Raw genomic sequence first — 25,039 nt, forward strand, 5'->3', positions numbered from 1 at the left:
ATCTAAACGCCCACAAGATGCCCTACAAGGAAGCACAAGCAAAGATAATAACCAAAGTTTATTGGATTTTGGCATTATGGTCAAAAGATATCGCAACAAAATCAAAGAGGGACATTCATACAGTGCCAGCTCAGTCATCCATAACATCAGCGTCTTTCTGCCTTTGACACTGTTCTGTAACGTTGCCTTTCATCATCACACAAAACCACTGCTCCTTTCATTCACCCACACATCATTCCCTCTCTCATTAAACATACTCCCAATAATACAATTATCTGAAAAACACACGCACGCATCCTCTTACAAAATGCACAGTCACACACACACTCGTGCACACAGTGGGCTCTTGTCTATCTGAGGCTGTTGCTGTTGGGTTGTGATCCAGCGAGGCCGGGGTGGTCGGGACTGTGGCGGTTCTGGAGGGAGACAGAGAGCAGCAACACACTGTTTACATGCTTATTTAAACAAGACTGAGCCAAGCACACAGCTGTTGTGTTCACTGTCTCTGGATGATGTGGGAATTGACATTAGAGCAGGATCGAGTTTACAGTTTAATACCATATTTAGTGGAATAAATTAGACTTTTATTAGCTTTAGATTAGAGATTAGTTAAACTGACCAACTATCCATACATATTGCTTTAATAATACGTTTTGGGCAATAATTACATCACATGTCACTTGTTAGATGCTTTTATCCAAATATTCATCTTGTGGTGAAAATCTGACATTGTGACAGTCCAATTTAATATATTAGGGGGATGTGAACTGTCGTTCCCCAGCGACTACTATGCACCTGGACGTAAAATAAAAAACCTCAAATGCAAATGTTTGGATCACAAAGTCAATAATATGGTGTTAGATATCCGATTAAGGCTTTGGATGTGTTGGGAACTGTTTGTGAACAGGTAAGGCATACCTCTATAAAGCCATAAGATGCTGTTGTCTGCCAGCGACATGTTTTAGCTCTTTTACCATCCTGAAACCTGAAAATACCTAAAAATGTATTTGCTGAAAAACTTGGTATTTGACATACGTTTTTAAATAAAGTTTAATTATGGGTTTGGTTTGGTTAGGGTCAGGGCACTATATCTCTGTCCATAAACATAAAGACCCACAACAAAACCTATGGGTCAACTTTATAGTTCCTGGGTAATTGATATATTTTTCTTACCTTCTTCTTTTTCTTGTCTTTCTTCTTTTTCTTGCGGTCCGGATCGTCGTCCCTCTTCTTCTTCTTCTTCTTGGGATCGGTGTCTGATGGAGTTTCTGCGACGCCAAGAAAGAAGCAACTTAGTCGACTGAAAAACATTCCTTTGCCTTGGTGTAAAAATGTATAATTGATGTTATACCTTGTGGTAATGGGTCCTGCTGTCGATGGTGTTTGTGCTTGTGTTTGCTCTTCTTCTTTGGAGGCTGTATGTGCATCAATCTGTACTGTTCTGGTAGCTGGGGAAAAGAAACACAAAAACATGGATGCATATAAGAATGATCTGAACACTATAATTAAGAGATTAAAGAAACCTGTAGGCCAGGGTTTGCAAATTAAATAGACTTTGCCATAATATTGTTAATATATGCAGTAAGTACCGGTCCTGTGTGTAGTCTGAAGCCTGTAAGCAGGGCGCCTGTCAGCGGGCTGAAGGAGTTCCCACACACTGGAGGCTTATCAATCAGAGAGCGCAACGAGCTGCCCTCCTGAGCGCCCGGACAGTCGATCATACCTGCAGAGCAGAAGAGAAAAAGGACAGGTTGGAGTAAATGTGAGAAACATCAAAATATAAGCAATGAAAGAGCAAGGTTGTCCTTCATTTGGAACGTGAGCAACTAAGTTGTAACGTATAAAGGATTTCCAGATTTCTTTTTCAACATGCCAAAGACAAGATGTGCAATTAATACATATGAACAAAAACATCAAATACAACTAAACATCACTAGCAAAAGTCCAATAGATGGACAGTATTACAGGTATGTAATTAATGTGTGTTGAAGGACATGCGTAGATTGTATAGGAATACCGATTATTATAATCGGTGGCTTTGAGCAACATGAAAGCTGATGTAATTTTCTCTACACCTGTTTATGTGGTGAGTTTATAGATCAGAACAATGATGGATCCTAAATTATCATCTACTTATGGAACATCATTTACTTTAAGGTTTGGGCAGCATTTATCATCAACCCTTGACAGTCAGACCATAACCCACCTGGTAACTCTGGCAGGAAGTTGCTGAGCTTCTCCTTCACTTTCTTTCCACAGAATTTGTTGTATGCGTGCTCTAGGTTGTAGTGTGTGATGAGGTTGGTGTTGCCCGTTAACTCGTTTCCCACTAAACACACAGATTGATATCACGGTCATTTAAGCAAAAACAACAAATCATGAAATATGTCATTCATTTTCTTCGTAATAAGTATCAGCAAAACATATTGCTAGGTCTATCCACTAAATACATTTACTCAAGTAATGACTTTTGAGAGCTTGGTACTCTGCTTGAGTTTTTATTTCTACCCAATAACAATTCAGAGGCAATAATTATGTGAAATATTAACAACACTTAAATCAAACTTTAGTTTTACCTAAAAGTCAGTAAGTCATTCAAACTAGATGCACCTTTATAATCTTTGATACAACTTTAATGCATCAATAATTATAATCAAAACATATGATATATGATTCTGAAATGGGCCAATCTACATATTGAATACTTTTACTTTTGGTACTTTAAGAATATTCTGATGACAATACTTTTGTACTTTTACTTGAGTAACATTTTGATTGCAGGACACACTTCTACCTTTACTTTTACTCAAGTACAAGATCTTTGTATAACCTCGGCTAGCCACATATATAATGACTTATATTACGTTAAACACAGATGCAAAGTAATGCGTAGAAATCTCAAGTGGATGTTTTTGTGTAACATAAGACATAAAATAAGAATACCTATTAAAACAGTTAGGCTAATACCTGTTCTGTTAAAGAGCTAACTCACTATTTTAGGTTTCACTCTTGTTGGCTAACATTAGCTAGCATTGTTTACTCACTGCTTGGCAACCTTTTGTGACAGCTAAACTATGTGTTCTAAAACAGACAAACATAATACAAAGTATAAAACAGATATAACTGTATGCCAGTACCAGGAAGCTCCCGCAGTAAGTAGAACGGTTCATTCATGGCTCCGGGCTTCCGCAGAGCAGGCCCTTCATCCCCGAGCTGCGGTGGCATCTGCCCCGTCATGGAGGCTTGGTTTTGCGGCAGAGGCGGCGGAGGTTTCCCCGGTCCGAAACCCAGAGACGAAGAGCCGGGCGGTCCCTGGGCTTCATTTTGCCCGAACAGAGTTGAAAACATTTCCGTCATATCTATACCACGTTTCTACAAGCAAGTGGTCTGTTGTTTGTTGAGATGTTCACGACAAATCCATCTGTGGTTCAACCCAGAGAACTACTCGACTCTTCACTTCTTTGTGGCATTATTTTTTCATGGCCCGAGTACCGTAATACCAGGCGACAATACGCACGTTACCATAATGATTGATGTACGGTGGCCCTCATGGGAATAATCAATGAGCTCACCAAATGGTTTTAGTTTTGACGATATTAAGTTTATTTTCAGAAAACAGTAATAAACAATATATATGTACAGCTAATTTAAAGAAGATATATGCAGGTCAATGAATTAGATGATCACACATCGAAGACATCAGCAGGGCCAAGAGAAGATGTCAACCTTTCAAACTCTGTGACCGTCGCCTAAAAGGGAGAGAATAGAAGACTTAAAGCAAACTTCCATTTTATAATCCTACATTTTTCATAGTGCACATTTAATCTGTGAGCAGTTGCAACATCATTTTAAAACACATCAGTCCTATTTACAATACATTAATGCGTCTTGATAAATACTTTTCAATTATGCAGCTTTTATATAATTGATGATACTTATGTTGAAAATATATAGTTTAATCTATACAAATGTACATATTATATTTAAATATACATTTTAGAGTAAGTAATTTAGCATTTCCTACTCATGCATCCCCTTTTTGAGTGTAAAAACAAACATCTTGATTATGGTTTTGAGTATTATCCTGGACAGCTATATTGTCTCTTTCTCTCTCACCTTCCACTCATCCAAAGCGGTAGAAACAAGTTGTCCAGTCTGAGAAACGCTCTCTCTGCCTGCCAGAACCTTCTGTGCCAGGGCAGCATTCTCTGCTTGAATCTTTTTCAGCTCCAGTCGCATGTAGGCCTCCTGCTTTTTATAGTATGGCATCAAAAAACTGCAAAAGTCCTTCTCAGGAACCCCGCTCGGCCGCCTGAATGAACAAGGGACAGGGTTAAAAATGAACATTTGCATTTGAATCACATTGCAAAATGGAAATATTACAGAGGTGATGCACAATGCATAGAATCAATGCACTGCACCTTAATTACAGGTCCTGTTGGTGAGGACAAAAAGCCTCAAATACAGTGTATACAAGTGCCTAGACAATAACCTAATCCATACTGGTTAACACAACAATGCTGGGGCAAATACTTTTGTACTGTTACCCTTTGTATCCACCTTTATGTATCTACTTTTAGGAATTCTTAAAATTTCAATTATGACTATATTTCCAATCTTACAACAATCATCAGTTAGATATTTTATTTAACTACGGTTTGCATAGACATGTTTTATAAGCTGTTGCATTCAGAAACACATCAGATCAAAATGCAGCTCAGAAGGTCTGGATTACCCACTGACTCACTACTCGCTTGTTGTCTGCAGAAGGTGCTGGAAGGTGAAGATTAATGCTTTTTACTCACCATGCAGGGGCTGTATTGTTCTGGGCGGCGCTCTCCAGTTCGTCTAGCTCATTCATTTTGAACTCTAAGCGGCCTTCTTCAATCAATCTGCTGATGTCCTCCTACACATGATACACAGGCATGTAAGCAAGTGCATACACATGTTTAATACAAACAACAAGACAGTACATCTTACATTTGTTATTATTATTTTCATAAATATGATGTGCTACATACCTGTATATTTTTCCTCAACTCCTCAATGAACTGCTTGTGAATGTTTTTCATCTTCTGCGGGTTCTTCTTGTACAACGGGCGAAACGTGCTGGCGAATCTGTTGAAACTGTGAGTGGAAGCAGTGTCAGCGAACAGTGGCTTTTCCAAAACACCAAACATTTTCTCACCTAACTCATCAAGTACTGAAAGGATATATTATTCTATTATTGATAGACAGAACATTATTCATGACAGCAGTTCCATTTACCGAGTACTTTTCAATTATTTTATCAAGGGAAAGTTACAACTTTTTACAGGGCCTCGGATGTGAGGATTTTTTGCTTTTCTTTATTATATAATTCAAGGCATATATATCTGGGTGTTGGATTGTACATTTGACATTTCAACTTAATAAAAGAGGTCCCCTTGGACTTAAGGAACCTTTCTGGGCATATTTCATTATTTTCGGATATTTCTTTAAATGAAATAAAAACAAAAAGACAACATATTGATGGATCAACAAAAATAACGCGGACATAATGAAAATATACTGAATTGTTGATGCCATGTCAGACAATAAAAAAAATTAAGCAGTTATTATTTACAAACAATTAAAAGTCTAATCTTGTCAATCAATAAACACAAGTCTTGCATTAACTCGAGTAAAATAACTTCTAAAAAGCAGGTATTTTCTACAAGGTTTGGGGATTCTTTGTATGGTTAGTTTGGACTTTTCTCTGATGGTTTTTCTTTTGGTCAGAAACACACCGAGGCAGGTCCCTCATAATTAAGTTGTATGACAATAAAGTATTTAATCTTGGGCAACTTAAATGACAATTGTTTCAATGAATGCTACACAGTCATGATCATCATACAATGCTAAGACCTGTCATTTACACCAGCACTTACACACTGTTTTCGTCGCTCATCTCTGTCTTCATGTTAGCTTCGTTGCAACTTCAGAAACATACCTCTCTCACTCATCTCAGTTTATGCCTTACACTGTAAATTAGCGATAAATAATGATCTCGAAGAGCGCTACAAACTTTAAATATTGCATACAAGGCTTTTTACTGTCGTTTTGGGACATGTTTCCACAATAAACACAAATACTCTTTACTTTACCTGGCCTGCTCGATGAACTTTTCCAGGCTTTTCTGAATTACTTTGTCGAACAGCTTGAGCCTGTTATAACGAGCTTCCGGCTCGTCGGGCAGCTTATCAACTGATTCAGTCTCGGACAGATTTGAGGAAAGGTTTCCTTTAGCTTCATTATTTCGAGTTTCAACCTGCTGTTGTGTTGGGTCTGCAATTTCCTCCATTTTCAGCTTCCTCTATTTACGTTTTTGCATTACCCGCCAAATCTACGGCAAATCGCTGAGCCCAAAACATACGAACTCGGTTTTGTTTTGCGCATGCGCGGATGTAGTAGAAGTCTTGCCAGTTGTTCCTCAGGCTCAGCTGTCATTGCCCCTCATACCCCTCGAGGTGGTCTGTAGTCTTTGCCAACATGGGTCTTATCACAGGACTGTTCTCTTTCTTGTACCACTTACCTCAGATTTACAAATGGCTGCTAAAACCGTATTATATCGCCTCGGTTATTATGACTGTCGCCTTTCTGCTGGTCCGAAAGTCTCCAGGTCTGTGCGAGCAGCTGGCGACCCAGCGCGAGGACGGCAACTCCTGCGACTTTGACTGGGTGAGCATGCTGGGGATAGTGTTGCAGACATGCTGCTGCTAAATATGGACGGGCCCTTGCTACAGGAGAAAGCTAATTTACTCTTTTATTATTGTATTTATTTTATTTTATAGAGAGAGCTGGAGATTCTTATGTTTCTGGGTGCAATAGTGATTATGAAGAACAGAAGAGCAAGTAAGTACACGCACACACACACACGCACACGCACACGCACACAACCCCCTTTGTTTATGTGTAAACCAACTATTTATATTGTTTACATTGTAAACATCTCAAAGGGGGCCCCATGGATTAAGCAGATGAGATACTCAATTTGAGAGGAGGGGTGGACCAACATGAGAAATGTGTCTTCTTATTAAGTTGTACTGTATACAAACGGTATACACAGTTATCTAGGGCTACAACTAACTCTTATTTCCACTATTGATTAATTGGACAATTATTTTTAAATATAAATATTTTGGTCGGAAAATGTCAGAAAATTGTGAAAAATATTCATTCGTGATGTCTTTTATTGTCTTGTTTTGTTGGTCCTAATTTCCGAATACATTCTTTGATGTATTTGTATCTTATAATGTGTAACTTTCAAACTTTTACCCAATAGCTATTTATGACTTAATGTGTAATTGTTTTCTAATTTTTAACCTGAAACCAGAGGAGAAGCTCTGCAGCAAGCCACACAGGAAGTGCTTCCCCCAAAACGTTGCTTTGTTGTGTAAACATGCAGTGTGATCCCACCTGCTTTTGACCTTGTTTCCCCAACCTGAAGGTTTTCCATGTGCTCCATTCATTGTTCCTCCTCTCTTCTCTCCCTGTTCCTCAGTCACAATGGAGCAGCACGTGGGCAACTTGTTCATGTTCAGTAAAGTGGCCAACGTCATCCTCTTCTTCAGACTGGATATCCGGCTCGGCATCTTTTACCTCACATTGTGTGTTGGTCAGTGGTCTTAAAACTTCTGCCCCACCCACAACATATTGAAGTTATTTGAAGGGATATTCATTATAAGCAGTCATAAAGGTCACATTATACCTTCTCACACATATTGGTGTTTAATCTGCGTTTTTCTTGTAAATAAACAATAGAAAAGTCATTAAAAATGTAACATGCGCTAATCAAAGTAGCACATCTGCTCTTTTTCCCATAAACGTGTATAAGTATTAATAATGTTTGAGTATAATTAAACTTAAGAACACTACAGGAGACCCTCTAAATAGGACTTCTAAGGCTTCATATTGACTTGGAGCAGTGTTTCTCAAACTTTTTCATACCAAGGACCACTTAACCAATAAAAAAACACTCGCGGACCACCTAACTCCACAAATTTCCAAAAACACATCGTTTTTTACAAATCGCCTGAAAATTGTACAAACAAGTGGCAACATGTGTGATGAAGGTGCTTATCTGGGCTATATCATGCAATCGAAAGTGAAACTTAAGCTCGTTCCATTGCGGAGATATTCCCGCGAGAGTGCGAACAACTTAAATAAATGTATTTATTTCAAATGTGAAATTTTACCAATATACTCACGGACCACTAGGGGGCGCTCACGGACCACCAGTGGTCCGCGGACCACACTTTGAGAAGCACTGACTTGGAGCTATATATTCCTTTACAGTTTCTATAGAATTACTGGTAGATATCCGTAATTAGGGGAAATTGACTTATGTGAGTACAAAAAAATAGCAGCAAATTGCAGTAGATACCCATTTCTTAACACAACGTGGATATTCCTCAGGACACCGTGACTAAAGCTTAAATGAATTCTGATTCCAGTGTTTCATTTCTTTTATACTACTCTTCCACTGAAGTCTTATAGATTGGCACGTCACTTTCTTTGCTAAATTGACACATGTTTAGTGTCAAACGAAGCTTATAGGCTTTAAATGCAATTTATTAACCTAAGCTGATATTTTCATAGTTTTAATAAATGTAAAACTTACATTTAATAATTGTTTCTTTCACCACAAGCCTGTGTGATGTTAAATTATTAGTCTCTCTCTCTGTGCCTTCTCTTCAGCTTTCGTCATGACCTGTAAGCCTCCGCTCTACATGGGTCCCGAGTACATCAAGTACTTCAGTGACAAGACCATCGTTGTGAGTGTTTCACTACAGGCCACACTGAATTACAGTTTGTTTTTAAAAGGCGTGTACATTCCTTTATGATGGGTTACTACCATTTGGATGTACAGCAGAACCTCAGGCATTTGAAATGTTAGGGAAAAATAACAATTAGTGGGCATTATAACAGACAATCTAGTATTTGTATTCAATATAATACAAACATAAATAAACTAACTTCTTATTTACAAGACTTTAACCCGCACTCACACCTGCACACTTATGTTAATATATTTAACATGTTCATTCAAATGCTCAACGTTTAACTGTGATATCTTGTTTCAACAGTTAAATGTGTATTTTAATTTGTATTTTATTTTATCTTTATTTTGACCTTGTGTGAATCCTGTTTTTAACTCTTACCTTGTTGCTGCTTCAAATGCCGGAATTTCCCCAAGGGGATAAATAAAGTTCCATCTTATCTTATTTTATTACACAATGCAATAGGAATGTTTTTGCATTGATGACAGTGTCCATGAGACAGGCACATTATAATAGCAGTATGCCAAGTATGTAATTGAATTTGAAAAGAAAATAGTGAAATGTAAGACCTCTCTATCTGATGATGGAGGCAAGGAGGTGTAAATGACTGACATACTGATTAAATACTGTGTTTTTTATTCATCAGGAGGAGCTACGGAAAGACAGCCGTGTCACCTGGATTGTTGAATTCTACGCAAACTGGTCCTCTGACTGCCAGTCTTTCGCTCCTGTCTTTGCAGACCTTTCACTCAAGTAAGAGTCTCAGTCATGGTTTCCCTAGGCCCCTGAACAAGTTAATAAGTCACTTATATAGAAAGACATCTACAGTATGTGATAGGATTAGTTAAGTTAAAATACTAGAGAAATACACACTTTTTACTATAAACCTACAAATCACTAGTGTTGCTTTCACTTGAACAAGCAACCATTATATCTATTTCGTTTTTATAAAGTATTTTTGCTTGAAGATCTACTTTATTAATAAACAATTATACGTTTTACATCCATATATTTCTCGCATTCACCCCTACATTCCCTGTAAAAGCATGGTCTTTGATATGAAAAATAAGAATAATTGCATTTATTTAATACCAGCTGCAAACAGTCAACAGCCTCCTGCTACATGATAGTGTTTTATTTGAAGGCATTTATTCCATGGAAGATTGGCTTAATAACTCACTTTCATATACAATACTGTATTTCTGTCTAAATTTGTCTTTAGATTTGAACATTAAAATAACATTTAAATTCATGTTTTACTTCCTTCAGTAATTATAACCATGATGTTGGATTAAACATATGTGACTGTTCTGCAGAGGTATCAAAGTCATTATGCTCACTAAAAATGGACTAATTTTAGGAAGTGTTTGTCTACCATTAGTTAGGCATGAATGTCTCACGCTTCTTTCCCCTGCGTTCTTTAGGTACAACTGTCCTGGACTCAGATTTGGGAAGGTGGACATCGGTAGCTACGGAGAGGTTGCAGAGAGGTAAGCCTGTCTATAATGATATAGAAGTAGGCTACAGTAACATACTATTGGTGTTTATGCTAACCACATGTTTTACAGATTCTCTGAGCTATGGTTTTGACTGTCCCATGATTTTTTCCTTCACAGGTACAGAGTTAGTACTTCTCCTCTGGCCAGGCAGCTGCCCTCACTGATGCTTTTTCAAGAAGGGCAGGAACTTATGAGACGTCCAATGGTGGACAACAAAGCAAGAGCTGTGTCTTGGACCTTCAGTGAGGTAAGACTTGTCCGTTACAAACACATTGAGCAAGTTCTGCGACATTGATGCCAACTTGTACATTATTTAATCTCTAGGAGAACATCATCCGAGAGTTTAACCTGAATGAGCTCTTCCAAAAATCCAAGAAGATGAACAAAAGTAAAGCTTTGAAGGAAGAGCAGCAGAACGACGTTCAGCCAGAGGAGGGCAGCGACGAGCTCGAGCCTGAAACCGAAATCACGGAGCAGCCCACAGAAAGCAAGAAAGACCAGTAAAGAGAAAAGAAGAAGATTGCATGAAGTCTCTCCTTTTCTTGCCACGCCTTACATTTTGCAGAAGTCCAGAGTATTATGGAACGTAGAGAGGAAAATAGGTTGGACCCCTGCTAGATGTCATCTCTTTACATGGGAAAATAATGACCCAGTAAACTGCACCATGTTCCCCTGGTCCATCTGGGTATTAGGCAGGGTGGTTGCCGCAATGATTTGGGGACATTCTATTACATTTATAACTTAAATTATTTGAGAACATGTGCCTTTTTTGTAATGAATGCCTTTTGATACTTTCAGCAACATCTCATCCCTGCGTGTGACATTTAGCTGTCTGTATTTTGTAATGTGTGTGTTTACTGATGTCTCATGTTTAATACCAAAGTAAGAGTTGAAACGGAAAAAATAAATACACAAATCCAGTTATCAATATTACCTTTTTTATTCTGAGAAGACATCTTGTTAAAAATTCTTTATAAGGCCATTTTGGAAATGTCTTTAATGTACTCGTTACAGATATTTGTGAAACTCGTTCCATTCGCCACAGCCCACGATATTTTATCTCACACAGAAGTATACATACTGTTCTCACATAGTTTCAAATTGTTCAGTGGCCATCATCCTCGGCCAGAGCAGGAAGAAAAGTAACACAGGTTCTCTTAATCTCCTGTGCCATTAATGCTTCTTTTCTTGTTAGCACCCACACGTCAACCAGGTGGGCTTTTGAGAATATTCTCACAAGTACACACGCCAGAGAAGCATTCAGCACGACAAACAAAAGTCACATGCACACCAACGACATAGGGAACTGGTAGGGATGAAAATCACGGCCATTTGGGTTAAACAATGATACTTGTGTGCTACAAGCGTGTTCTTTCCCCCAAATACGTGCCACATTCAGCCAGCTTTGACATTCTACTGCTAGAAAAACTAAAACCATAACTCTAATGCCCAATCCTAAAATTCAAGCACACCTCCCTTTCTGTAATTACTCTTCAACATGGCTCTGGGTTAAAAAATAATCAACTGTACCTTTACAGACGTTTTAAAGTCAATCCAAAAAATCTGCGGTACATATTTTTTCCTCGGAAAAGTGTAAAAAAATACAAACCAATAGAAAAAATGTAAATGTGCATGATTCACTATGAATGGTCTCAAGGCAAAACAAGAGCAATGAACAGCGTCGCTAATTGAAAACCAGTCCCCACTTCTTTGTTTTCTGTTCAGTGGCATATTGCATTCACAATATCATTTATAGTATGATTTTTCATAAAAATATTAATATATTCTTCTATCCATTCAAATTAAAAAAAACTGAAACGAGTAGATTGGTTTGAAATCGTGTCCAAAACTACAAGGTCTGATGAAATAAATAAGCCCTTCCCTCGCTGGCCATCTGGTAAAGGTTCTGCAAGCATCTTGATAGACTGACCGAGCATTACAGAAAATGAAATAAAAAAACACCAAAAAGACATACCATGGTCTTAAAGCTACTAACAGATTTTGCATAATGTCTTTAGAATCAACATTACAAGCGTACATTCCACAAAGATGCTTGTGCCGAAAACCGTGATACTGAATTTCTTTGTGGCTTTCAGAAAATTAAGCTCAATTATTTGCCATTTCAGCTGTCCACCAAACGACCATCCTTCTCTTTGAACGATGACATTTCCAGCAAGAGCTCATGAGCGGCTGATGCAGCCATTAAATACAAACCGGCAACTGATTTGAAATCGCTTCATGAATAATTACACACAGTACATCTGCCACCCTCATACATAGTCATCTTCAATACCTGACAAGTTGACCCAATAATAATCTGCAAGATTTTACACATTTATATAAAACAATATTTAAAAAAAAAGATTTATAAAACTAAAATGATACTGTGTTTAGAGGTTGGACTCTTTTTCCATGACTTATGGTTAAACAGGTTGTGTGGTCCATTCAGAAAGTGAAGAAGATGTTTCTATTGGTCAACAAATCCTCGCGGTCCACTGGATAAAGGCCATCCTCTCCTGAAGGGTCAGACACAGTGGTCAATGTGTGCTAATATACCAAATGAAACAGCAAATCATTGGATAACTGTGTTCTGCAGACGTTTATACCCAGCCTTGATCGTACAGTCTATGGCTCACAAAGTGGCTGAATGGAGACGACTTGATCCTGTGAAAAATGAGGGGTCCCCTTATACTCTTTGTTCAAATCTGAACGGATTGGCCAGTGGCGTTACAAATATAACAAAGTGGGTACCAGACAGGTCTGCTCCTTTAGTCTTTTGCCATGGAAAAAAAGTATTTTTTCAGGAGCCTGCAGTCGTGAATAATGTTCAGCTCAGGTCAGAGACAAGTGGAAGTAGTCAGGGGACGTTTCCCCTCCTGTGATGGACAGCAAAGGATGTCTGTCCCTCAAACCGATATCTCATAAGTGGTCCCTCCGACGCCTGTCACCTTCTTCACTCCGCCACCTGGTTTCGATGTGGTGTGATTGGCCAAGACTGGACGAGAGGTGGATCTGATTGGACAGCCATCAGGAAGGAGAAAGGAGGAGGGGGAGATTAGGGGTGAGGACAGGGATAAAAGGATGTGGAGGTGAGTGGTTCTGCTTCAATACAAACAACAAACAATTACAGACAGCACTGTTTTTCTCTACCATCAATCTTGTAAGGCATTTGGTAACTTGGTGAGTAAGAAAAGGAAAGAAAAGGTTACATGACAAACACATGGTAAGGCATGCTTCCACAGAGCTACCATGCTTTTATTACTAACCCACAAACTGAACCGATAAGACTTACATACACACAACAACTGTTAAACACTTAACAAGCAAACATTGACTGTAAACCGCAGAAGAGGAAAAGGAAGACTCACACAGATCAGGGAGGAAGAGGAGGACTGACAAACCAGGGAGAAAGAAGCAGAGAATTAGGAGGAAAGGTAGCAGGCTGAAGGGTCTGGAGACGGATCATTACTCACTGTGGAGCCTGTGGCCCTCCTCCAGCTCCTCCTCCCCCCAGCACAATGCCTCCACCTGCAGGCCGAGGCTTGTGCTGAGGCCCTACCTCCGCTATGTAAGACGGGGACTTGCCAAGGGAGAGGCCGCGAGGTGGCGGGGAGATAGGGGGCTCGAATGAGCGAGGGGAAGAGGATAAGGAGGAAAGGTGACGAGGGGCTCGGGAAGAGTCCTGGTTATGTTGGAGCAGGTGCTGGACCTCAGGAAGCCCAGAGGGGGAGTGGGGGGGCGGGCTGACGGCACGCAGGTAAGCCCTGTGGGGGGAGGAGAAAGTGGCAGAGCCCTGGAGGAGCTGCCCCTCCCTCTGCTGGGCGATCTGAGCTGAGAGGAAGGGCGACGTGTAGCCCTGCAGTGGGCTGCTGGGCGACACCCTGTCATGCTGGCCGGTTACAGTTGCCGAGGGAAACGGAGCACGAGGCTTCTGCGGCGACAGCTCATGAACAGCGGACTCAAACTCTGGGCTCTCGGATGGCGTCAGGAGGCTGTCATAGGACAGGCTGCCATTCCGAGGCGTCTGATTGGCCAGGCTTTTGTAGCTGGTGTCTGTGGTGCCCTCTGATTGGAGCGTGGTCAACGGGTTATGTGCCGTTTGCGCTGAGCGCAGGCTGGAGGAGCGAGAGCCGCCAGCGGACAGAACCAGAGAGGACGGGTAGGAGGTGTAGGAGCGTCCAGTCAGGGAGTAGCCTGACATGCCCCCCGACATCATCCCAGCAGTCCCGCCAGGGCCTCCGGGGCCCTCACCCCTTTCCCCTCCCCCCCTGCGCGCCCCCATACCTCCCCCCACCACTGTGGTCCCATCCAGGCTGCTCGGCTCCGAGCGGTAGCTAGACTGACGGCTGGACTGGAGGATGGTGGGAGACGGAGAGTCAAGACTCTCCCCACGGATCATCTGAGAGGAGAAACAGATGGAAGGTAGAAAGAGGAGGAAGTGTGATGAAGATGAATGCAGGGATGAAGAGGAGGGGAGAGAGATTAGAATCACCATGTGTCTTCAGGAATTTATTAAATATTCTTACAGAAAAAAAAGAGTGTTGGGGAAATATTGGATGCTTGACCGGTGCTCTACTCCAACATCACACTACTGGAGTGGAAACATTGACTGGCTTGAACAGGCACTGACACTGCATGTCAAAGAATGTGTATCAACATAGAAATGGAAATACAAGTACATACAGTACAGGAAGTACACATTGCAGTCAATGCAGTCTTAGGGGAAAGGATAGATCCACTCAAACACAGAGACAACCAGAAGGACACACAGAGATGACACTAGCTGAGACTTACTGATCGACCGATGGCCACTGAATGGTCAATTCAGAGTAAAAACAAAAAAGAGGGGCATGGCATTAACCACAAAGGAAATTAGAAGGGTGCGGGCATAACAGCCAGCAGACCATCTGTTCAATGGGATATTGTTTCCATCTTTTTGTGCGATAAGGTTAACCACATCCCTTTATGCTTTTTTAAATGTCCTGCTATTTGATATCAACAAGGTTTTATATATTCATAATAGGCCATAAGGTGAACCCTGTTATCGTTTCATCCCGCTCCACAGAAGTGGAACTACACAATCTTTAGTTCATAAAAAAGAACGAGTCATGCTTATCCACCAAAAAAAAGTTTCGTCGCTAAAATTCCTGTCAATTCTTCTAGGCACGTAATTATTGGCTGAACTAGTCCCTTCAAAACGTAATAATATCTTGGTCAAAAGTAGTGCCACGGTCCGTCACGTGATCGTGCTACACTAATTGGGTAGCTGCATATACCGGTATCAATAAACAGATTTGGAAAAAATGGCGACCGCCATGGTTTCATCGAGTAGCGGGGACGAGGAAAACGCACCAGAAAGTCTCAAAAAGTCAAAATTATCAACACACAAACATTGTTACATGCATATTACGTCTGTGAAGCACGAAAAGGTTGATTATTTTACCAATACAAGATGGAATACGTACAGGACAAGCTTACAACGGTGGCATTGATTTTGAAGTTACAAATACAATATTATCATATTACAATAATAATAATAATAATTATATAATATATATCTATAATAATAATAATATATATATAATAATAATCTATATAATAATAATAATCTATATATATCTATAATAATATATATATCTATAATAATAATCTATATATATCTATAATAATAATCTATATATATAATAATAATCTATATATATCTATAATAATAATCTATAATAATAATAATAATAATAATGCAATTCATCAAATTATTATATGATGAATGAGTAAATAAATGAATCAATGGTCATTGGTATAAGTACTGCATTTTATTGATCTAAATTACTTAACGTAACAAGTTAACCTTCTTGGACGCAGCTATGTATGAAATCAAGTAATGTTTATTGTAAGAGTGCATTTAACGTGTACAGGGTAACAATAACAACAGACAGACAGACAAAAAGTCCTCAGTCTAATGGAATAATCCACGAGTTCAGCCAATGAACCTAGCGATGCGAACATGGTAGTCCAGGAATGTTGTTGTAGCTGGAGTTGGCTGATAAACGCTGCTAGCCAATGTTGATTCGATGGTCAACTCTGTTCCCAGATAGTAAAACCTCTCACAAATACCGCGTATATAACGCAAATACCTCGGACTTAGTGATGTATTAAGACATATGACAAAACATGACATAAAACAAGCATACAGCACTGTTTAGAATCCATTTGGTCTGGTTTAGCGACGAACTTTTCTTTGGTGGATAAGCATGACTCGTTCTTTTTTATGAACTAAAGATTATGTAGTTCCACTTCTGTGGAGCGGGATTTCTTTTCTAAAGGACTTTTCGAGGTTCACCTTGCGGCCTATAAGTACAAGGTTAGATTTGCATGAGTCTAACATGTGTCTGTTTTTCTAATAAGGCATGACATGCGGTTAGCTTCACTCTAGGCTGCTTATTATCTTATGTGAATAGTTGATACCTTATACCTGTGCAGGTGTATGTACCTTGTTGAGGTGTGTGAGTGCAGTGTGATTCCTTCCTGGGCTGTTGAAGGCTGGTCGGTACTTGAACATTGACGGTGTGGGAGGAGCTTCAGTCAACAAGCTGCTCTCTGAGGGGCAAGACAACAAAAGTGAAACTTGAAAAAGAGGCGTGTTTGTGATTAGCAAACAAACATAATCTGTTAGGAGGTAATACTTGAAGTTCCCCGGCTGCACTTGGCCGGTTGGCATGTCAGGTGACAGATTCCCTCGTGTGTGTGTAAGTGTGTGTCTCACCCTCAGTGTCAGCACGGGGCAGACCAGGGTACCGAAGCTCTGGCTTTGGAGGAGGTGGAGGAGGAGGAGGCTCTGCATCAGCTGACTGGCTCTCTATCTGATCTAGACTGCTTTTGGACTGGAGAAGATGCAAAAATAAGTGTAAGCAGACTTACACCATCAGGCCTATGACTCAAAATCATTGTTAACCCTCGAACACTGACTTTTTGACAGGAAAAAAGAAATCACATGTTACATACACGATTTCTTGAATGTATGAAAACCATTTAAAAAATGTTCACGGTTTTGGCATCTGATGAACTCAAAATACTTTCAGTATGAACGCCCTCGTACGCAGCTGATAACACATTATTGAGATAGGGTGGGGTTTTCATGAAGCGTAAAGTTTCACTCAGTAATACAGAATACGGTGGCAATCAAGGGAATCCTGTGACGTGTGGCGCAGGATGTAAAAAGTATTGGGGGGAAAAATGTAATCTTCTGTTAAGAGTCCTGTTTGCTTTACATTGAGACCGATAAATGCAAATATATCTCAATCAGTTTTCATATAACGCTCCAAAACTATGTAAATAGTACTCCTAACTAGCAGAGCATGCATATCTTAATTCATTCACGGAATCTGGTGATATGACCTCAGGTATTTGTACTTTATCTGTTCTGAAAGATTTACTGAACCGCTTGAGATCATTTGAAGAATATCAGCATACTTATACAATTCTAGTTTTTTATGTTTTGTCTGGGATTTTGTTCTGATTTTATGGATTTGGCTGCAATGCAGACCAGAACATTGGCTTTATAAAGTGAGTTCAAGTTTTTGAAAGTGTATGGGATTCTTTGGTTTATTTTTAATTTCCGAAGCTTTTGATCCTACACACCAGTCACAAAGAACTATTGGAAAATAATGATCTGGCAATTTAACATTATAGATAAATCGAAAGTAGTAAGGCCGAAAATGTTATATACATTCCTTTTAGGGGCGTCCCAGATGTAAAATAACAGTAAAAGCACACACATAAAAGGCAAGCACACAATACCAATAACTCTGTATCTTCCGTGGAGTTCCTACATCTAAACGTCCACATTTAGATTGCTTGTTTTTGCACGTTTGTCGGGTCTCGTGTCACTCACCCTGGTGCTGTGTCGGTCATTCTGAATGCCGTTGTCCAGGACCTTGGCCTCCAGCTGAGCCTCAGTGAGTGCCGGTCTGAGGAACGGCGGCTGCACGTCCATCGTGAGAGGGCTCCGCTGCCGGCCCATGTATCTGAGCGAGGCAAGACATTTACTCCTCAGTGTTATATTTGACAAGAGCAAACTAAGTTCTAACCCAGCAGTGCCTACATGTACCAGGATTCATTGCGCGCCAGCTTCTGAATTCCTGAGGTTCCCGTCTGCCATATCCTCTTGCAAGGCAGCCACAGCATTTCTAAGGCCGTATACTCCGGCTCATAAAAACACGGCCGAACATCCAAAGTCAGCTAAATTACTGTCCTTCTCATCCCTAACATGCATGCGCACATATTTTGGGATGCCATTTCTTTACTGTTGAAACAAAGCGGCTAGGTTGCAATGCAAGGGAAGAAAGGAAGGAATTTTATTTTTAACATAACATATTTGAATTATTTTTAACATAACATATTTGAATATGTCCCGGCTACCAAGAGTAGGGCGAATCTGAAATAGCAAGTTGTTCCTCGAAGAATAAAATCACTGCCTCGACAGATTGTGCAGCTGCAAAAACAATAAAACTGCGAATACTATATGGCACGCAGTGAGAAATGTGTTACTAACAAAAAAGAAACTTTTATGATCAACAGTGATTTGACAGTAGCAAAAAAGGTGAGGTTTCTCCCTTTAAACAGCTGTAGCAGTATTTTGCTCATAATCTAACACCAGAAGCAAATAACACTGAAGGCTTTTGTTCATTATATTAACTAAACAGACAAGTAAGAACAATCAAAGAGGAGTGTGGCAAAGTGAAAGGGGAGAGAAAGCAGTGAAAAGAGTTATGAGTGCAGAGGAGAGAGAAAGACTCACCTGGGGGCCTGGGAGCTGCAGAGCACATGAGAAATATTCCTTGTGCAGCCGTTGGTGAAAGGGTTAACACCTCCCCGAAACTTCCCCGTCACCTACAGTGAGAGGGAGGGGGAGAGAAAAACGTGACAACAACATTAATGCAAGAACATACAGAAAGGAAACATTTATTTCTGGGTGAATTTAATAATGCGGGATAGGATGCACACAACCAGCTACCTGTTCATTTGTGGTCCTGCCGCGAGAAACCAGCACCATGTGAAACCCAGTGAGGCCCGTGACTGGGACAAAAAACAGACCAGCCACACACATTACAGCCATACTGGGAGGAGAGGGTCAAGGAGGTAACAACAAATCCAGCACAGAAAAACTACCACAATGCCAAAAAGACAAACAAATTAAACGTGTGAAAAGCAAATCCCTTTAATAGTCCTGCAGCTTAAGGTCAGCAGTAAAGGATACGTTACAGCAGCGTGTGGCGTGTCCAGCTGATGGCGGTGGTGCAGGACATAAACCAAGCCAAAGCCAAACACGTTAATGATGTGGGTGGTAAGTGATATCAGGAAGAGGAAGAAATAGCGATAATTCCTCCGACCAATGCAGTTGTTCACCCAGGGACAGTGGTGGTCAAAATCCTGAGAGCACAGGGTCAAAGATTGTGTAAGCACCTGGGAGGATGTGACAGGAAGGAAATTAAAGGTCATATGCAAAACATCAAATAAAACGATTTCTTCCTAATGTTCAAACATGGAAAATTAAACAATAAGAGAGATCTACGTTGAGCAGTAAAGTCATACAAGTGTGTTGTGATATTAGGACTTGCTATTAAAACAAGAACATAAACACAGGTGTATGTACTGTAACCTCATGAGAGAAGCACTTTAAAAATAAGTGCTGTGCATATTTGGAAACATAAATCTTCAAATATATATTTTGTAATTGTTACTAAAGTTGTAATAGTTCAACTGAAATTCAAGCAGTAAAGAAAAACATACAGGAAGAGTAAATACAAAGAAAAAAGGAAATGATATTTATTAAACGCCTAAAACAAGACAGGAAAATCTGAAACTGTCCCCCAATTCTGCTATATAACTTTTAATAATATTTGTGACATTTTGTTAAATAATCTAAAATTAGGACTCAGGCTCATGACAATAGAATATGTGTGTGTGTGTGTGTGTGTGTGTGTGTGTGTGTGTGTGTGTGTGTGTGTGTGTGTGTGTGTGTGTGTGTGTGTGTGTGTGTGTGTGTGTGTGTGTGTGTGTACCTCTACACAGTTGTCGCAGACTGAGCAGTGCGAGCAGCGCGGCGGGCGGTAGAAGCGACAGGTCGAGCACCACTTCATGCGCACCTGGATCCCTTTGATCTCCACCGTCTTATAGAGCGGCGCACGGAAATCATCTTCTTTGTCCTCATCCTCTTCGGCTGAAGACAACAGAAACAAACAAACACTGAGACGGCACTAACATCATAACATCTGGTCTAATGAACTTCCTGCATTACGTTATACTATTTCAGTCTATTTCAAATGAATCGTGCTCATGGGGATTCATTTCGGCGTCATGTGTTTACCTCTGGGGAAGACTCCAGGGTCCATGAAAGTTGCCATACAGAAGTTGGCGAGGGTGAAGAGGAAGATCACCGCAACGTAGATGGGAATGACAAAGGAGATATACTCTGACAACCATGGGCACCTAAACAGAACAGAAAAGGATATTCAATTAAATATAAAATTACAGTTGGACAGTCCATTGCTTTAAACACTGGTCTGCCTGGTATCTCTCAGACTTTGTTCAAGGCAATGTACCCCCAAGCAGCTCAATTGAACTCAAGTGAATGTGATTGTGAAAAAGGAGCTCGGAGATGTGTTTCTAAGGAACCTTGTTAGTACAAGTGTTCCTGAAAAGAGGGCAAGTTTACAAAGCAAACATGCACTCTTTTCAAGAATAAACGATAGGGTAAACCATCAAGAGGACTTCTGTAAATACTGAGGGATATTCACACGCCTTTAGCACACACCAAGGGTACAGATATGATTGATAACGCAGTGACGTAGAACCCTTTCACCATGTTTGCATTATGTGTTTGTGCATGTGAACGAGATAAGGAAAGAGACACTCACGTGAAGCAGAAGAAGAGGGTGGTGGATCCGACGAGGAACGTGGTGGCTGCGGACACCGGGACATATCGGCTGGGACGAAATGGACGGGGAGGAGCAGAAGCAGGGACACCTACTCCTCCCCCAACCCCCCCACCACTGAACCCAGGCATCAGAGTGAGACGGAACGAAGACAGAGAGAGAGAGAGAGAGGTAGATTTCTAAAGACTACCTACTGTCAAGGCTGCTTTACAGGTCAAAATGGCGAATATGGAGTTTGTTTGGTGGGAGGGGCCATGACTACAGACTGGAAAAGAAAACACTATGCAAAGCAGCAACTGAGTGGAAACATGAAGGATTCTCTGTATCCAGACAGTCTTCTGGCACTTATATAATCAGAGATTCTTTTTATACAGTAATATACAGCTTGTTGTAAATATTGAATGTGTGCATAATCTTAATAGAGGCTTATAAAAAGAAAGCTATACAAGAGCAATGCGTTACAAAAATATGTGTAGGTAATTCATAAATATTTGTGTATGGCTTTAATGTAACTGTACTTGGTGCGACGATATAAATAAATCTAATCGGTCCGCTTTCTGGCACAAGTGTAACCGTTAAACTTCAGTGCTTGAACACCAAGGCAGAGACACTCGCACACAGGAAAACTAGGTTTCAGTTGACTCGTGAAACTTAGCTTTTACATTAATGCTCGCCAACTGTGCTTAGGTTCTGATTATGCGTCTCAGAGAAAATGAATATACAAACAAAAGAGCAGAAAATAAAGAGGTAGTGGGTGGATAGCCAGCAGGCCGAGAGCAGAAGCACATAGAGGAGAACAGGCAGAGGATTGAGCGCAGCAGCTGCTGATGACTTCTGCGATTGTCCCGAGAGGGCTTATTTAGGCACTGGGTGGGTGGAAGAAAGAGGATGGCGGCAGAAGGGACAGTTCCAGCGCTCAAACTAAGTCAGCAGGGAAAAACAACTAAACCAGTTGCGGGAAAGCTGCTTAACAACAAATAAAAAGTTTTTTTTTTTTTTTAAAAACGTCCAGCTGCAAAATATATTTAAAAAGCTGATAAAAAATGTTTTTAAAATGTGTCTATCTTTGACTTTCCGAAGTACAGTCGCTCAGCCAGAGACCCTTAGTTCTTGCGAGACCCTTGCCTCCAGTCTTTGTGTTGTTATGAGGACGAAATCAACTCATTCCAAAAAGAAGTCCTTTGTATGTCATCAAAGCGTCATCGTACTTGGCCGGTTCTGGGTGAAAGGACATCTCCCACCTGCAAGTTTTCTGCAGATAGACCTCCTTTCCCATTTTGCATTTCTTAAACAAAGTCATGTGCAGCAGTGGTGTTATGTAGTCGGATGCATTTTAGCCCCGTTTTCCCGCTATCCTTCTGTTGTCTTTTACCGACTGGCTCTGTGGGTCGGCTGTTAGATGCCCCTGTAAGGAAAACAATTAAACAAATGTCAGTGGTAAACAAAAACTAATGCTTTCAATAGTCACAGATGAAATAAGAACTTGATTATTATATGGCAGCGATTTCAAAAAACATATATGAGACACATTTCATTTTTAAGCATATGCTGTTTTCCTTTGTCTTCATGAAATCAAACATCTTTGTGTTTTGTTATAGTTGGCTGGATAATAACAGCATTTTGGGCTTTTTTATTAAATAAAGAGCATTTCATTCATTTATAATTACTGATGTTTTATTAGCAGATTCAAAGATGTAATAAATAACTTTGGCCTTCCATTTACTAAGTGAATGGACACTATCCATGTTTCATTTTGCAAGTTTACACCTCACTGTCAAAAGTAGATTTCCTTGTTAGGTTATATGACACAGACAGAGTTATCTAAGAGGAGCAAATGTTTCACTCTGATTTCACAACAATCAGACGTTACACTTAGTGTCTGAGTGTTTTCCACCATTACTCATATTGTTCAACTGCCTGATGTTGCTAAACACACTCGTGTCACCTCAATGCCCTCCGGTAGTCAAATGAAACACGTCTTTCCACTTCTTGAAATTCAAAACACCAGGGAATCGACGATCTGGGACGAGCCTGAACGCCTTTGACATACATCAGACTCATTTCCCTCATCTCCAGATGAAATAAAGCGAAGTGAGCAGCACACTGAAAACTGATCCGGAGTAACAGTGAAACCTGATAGTTTAGACACACCCCTCTTCTCAACAGTCATCATTGCTCACAAATACAGATCTTTGAGTATCAGTGTGACTGTTGTTTATCTGCTCACCTGCAAAACAAACAATACGGATGTGAATCCTAAAATCCCCATGTCGAGCCTGTCATGTCACCTCAACAATCTTCCGCTCGCAATCTACATCGTTAAAGTGCCAATGAGTTTACTAAATGTTCCAAGTATCTGTCAAACATCTTGCTGGTGCCTTGTTTGGTTATAAATCAGTTGATTGACTATCACTATCATCTTTTGATCATACAGACCAAAGCGTTTAACAACAGGCCAGGGCAGTGCCAGGAATAAGTCAAGACAGCGACCACAATAAACCTCATTAAAACACACTTCACTTTGTTAAACTCAATGATAGACGCTGCGTTGTTTCATCTCTGTGTAATATCGCTCGATTCAATAACGATATATTTAAACCGTACTTAAAAATCAGCTAGATCTTACCTTAGCCTCGAAAGTTTTTGCGACACTGCTCAGTCCTTTACCACAGCTATAATAGTTAGCTAACATTACCTGGCTAGCATGGGGAGCTTTATACTCGCGGAGTAGCGTTTATTGGCGGCTAGCAGGATACATGTTCGGCTAAACAGTGACCAAATAAGGCAGGTAAAACAAGAAGGACATACCTAATGCCGAACAGGTGAGCTGTCGTGCCTGTGGGGTGTGGGTCGTTACGGTCCTCCTTGAGTTTAGCCGCTAGCAAACTAGTTAGCTCGCTGGCTAGGCCGACATCGGAATCCCGGAAGTAGTCCGTCGTCCCTCAGGTGGGATTAACAGCCAATCAGAGAGGAGCAGGTGTGGTCTTAAGAAACAACCCCGAATGATAATGAAGTTTTACTGTATAATTTTACAATTATCCAGAGTTGGAAGAAGGACTCAGGTCTTGTACTTAAGTACAAGTAAAACTACCAGAGTGTAGGTTTGAAGCAAAAGTCCTGCATTCAAATTGTACTCAAGTAGTACAAAAGTAAAACGTAAAAAAATACTTTAAAGTATTTATTAGGCAGATTGTTCCATTTCAGAATAATATTATATGATTTAATATAATCATTGATGCATTAATGTGTTGATCGGTTGATCATAGCTGGTAAAGGTGCCGCTAATTTTAATTACTTTATGCTGCAGGGTAGCTTTTGAATTTTCTCCAGGTGTAAAGTCTTATTTAAGTGTTGGTTATATATCACATCATTCATCCAAATCTGCAAAGTAAATAAAGCTATTCAATTCATGTAGTGGAGTAAAAGTATATGATTTGTCTCTGGATTGTAGTGGGGTATTAGTACAAAGTAAAGTACAAGTTCCTTAACATTATACTTAAGTATGGTACTTGAGTACATCTACTTAGTTAATTTACACCACACATTTATCGCCCAAATAGCTTCATAAAATTAGTTTAAACACAATACGGAGGTTCAATTCCTAAATAGATAGTCTGGATAAAGTTGTTACTGAGTACAAACCATCATTGATGATACATTGATCAAGCTCAATTAATCACAAATATAGAATATAATAAAATAAACAAATAAAAATGTCATGAAATGAAATTACTGAACTATAAATCAACTTCTTCCTCCTTTGTGTCCTCTATTTCAATAGGTTTTTACTGAGATGCTATAAACC

The 25,039-nt window shown here is 40.0% G+C and overlaps 4 protein-coding genes across 7 annotated transcripts; 1 reads left to right on the forward strand and 3 right to left on the reverse strand.

Moving 5' to 3' along the window:
- Positions 1–44: 44 nt before the first annotated feature.
- Positions 45–3,509, reverse strand: med19a (mediator complex subunit 19a). The gene is made up of 6 exons (XM_034230931.1): positions 3,138–3,509; positions 2,207–2,329; positions 1,590–1,723; positions 1,352–1,448; positions 1,174–1,268; positions 45–416 (listed from the first exon to the last, which is right to left on the reverse strand). Exons 1-6 carry the CDS (start codon positions 3,355–3,357, stop codon positions 351–353), a joined length of 735 nt encoding a protein of 244 aa, XP_034086822.1. The 5' UTR covers positions 3,358–3,509; the 3' UTR covers positions 45–350.
- Positions 3,510–3,579: 70 nt separating this feature from the next.
- On the reverse strand, positions 3,580–6,430 carry si:dkey-6i22.5 (polyamine-modulated factor 1). The gene is made up of 5 exons (XM_034230932.1): positions 6,126–6,430; positions 5,022–5,127; positions 4,806–4,906; positions 4,117–4,312; positions 3,580–3,749 (listed from the first exon to the last, which is right to left on the reverse strand). The coding sequence occupies exons 1-5, from the start codon at positions 6,320–6,322 to the stop codon at positions 3,684–3,686; spliced, it is 666 nt and encodes a 221-aa protein (XP_034086823.1). The 5' UTR covers positions 6,323–6,430; the 3' UTR covers positions 3,580–3,683.
- tmx2a (thioredoxin-related transmembrane protein 2a) lies at positions 6,423–11,228 on the forward strand. Its single transcript, XM_034230929.1, has 8 exons — positions 6,423–6,699; positions 6,813–6,873; positions 7,523–7,636; positions 8,719–8,795; positions 9,448–9,554; positions 10,226–10,291; positions 10,418–10,547; positions 10,625–11,228. The coding sequence occupies exons 1-8, from the start codon at positions 6,511–6,513 to the stop codon at positions 10,802–10,804; spliced, it is 924 nt and encodes a 307-aa protein (XP_034086820.1). The 5' UTR covers positions 6,423–6,510; the 3' UTR covers positions 10,805–11,228.
- Positions 11,222–24,194, reverse strand: zdhhc5b (zinc finger DHHC-type palmitoyltransferase 5b). 4 transcript variants are annotated; one of them, XR_004570471.1, is made up of 12 exons: positions 24,043–24,194; positions 21,217–22,639; positions 20,667–20,788; positions 20,362–20,519; positions 19,557–19,729; positions 19,314–19,416; positions 19,098–19,189; positions 18,192–18,324; positions 17,064–17,181; positions 16,773–16,897; positions 13,669–14,699; positions 11,222–13,312 (listed from the first exon to the last, which is right to left on the reverse strand). XR_004570471.1 is itself a non-coding variant. In XM_034230922.1 (12 exons), the coding sequence occupies exons 2-12, from the start codon at positions 21,363–21,365 to the stop codon at positions 13,207–13,209; spliced, it is 2,187 nt and encodes a 728-aa protein (XP_034086813.1). In that variant the 5' UTR covers positions 21,366–22,639; positions 24,043–24,194; the 3' UTR covers positions 11,222–13,206. The 4 variants fall into 4 exon arrangements, 3 of the variants coding, with proteins under 3 accessions (XP_034086813.1, XP_034086810.1, XP_034086811.1); XM_034230922.1 differs by having other exon boundaries at positions 13,774–14,699; positions 16,791–16,897; XM_034230919.1 differs by having other exon boundaries at positions 13,774–14,699.
- Positions 24,195–25,039: the final 845 nt, after the last annotated feature.

Source organism: Gymnodraco acuticeps, unplaced genomic scaffold, assembly GCF_902827175.1.
Source record: "Gymnodraco acuticeps unplaced genomic scaffold, fGymAcu1.1, whole genome shotgun sequence".
Taxonomy (NCBI): Eukaryota; Metazoa; Chordata; class Actinopteri; order Perciformes; family Bathydraconidae; genus Gymnodraco; species Gymnodraco acuticeps.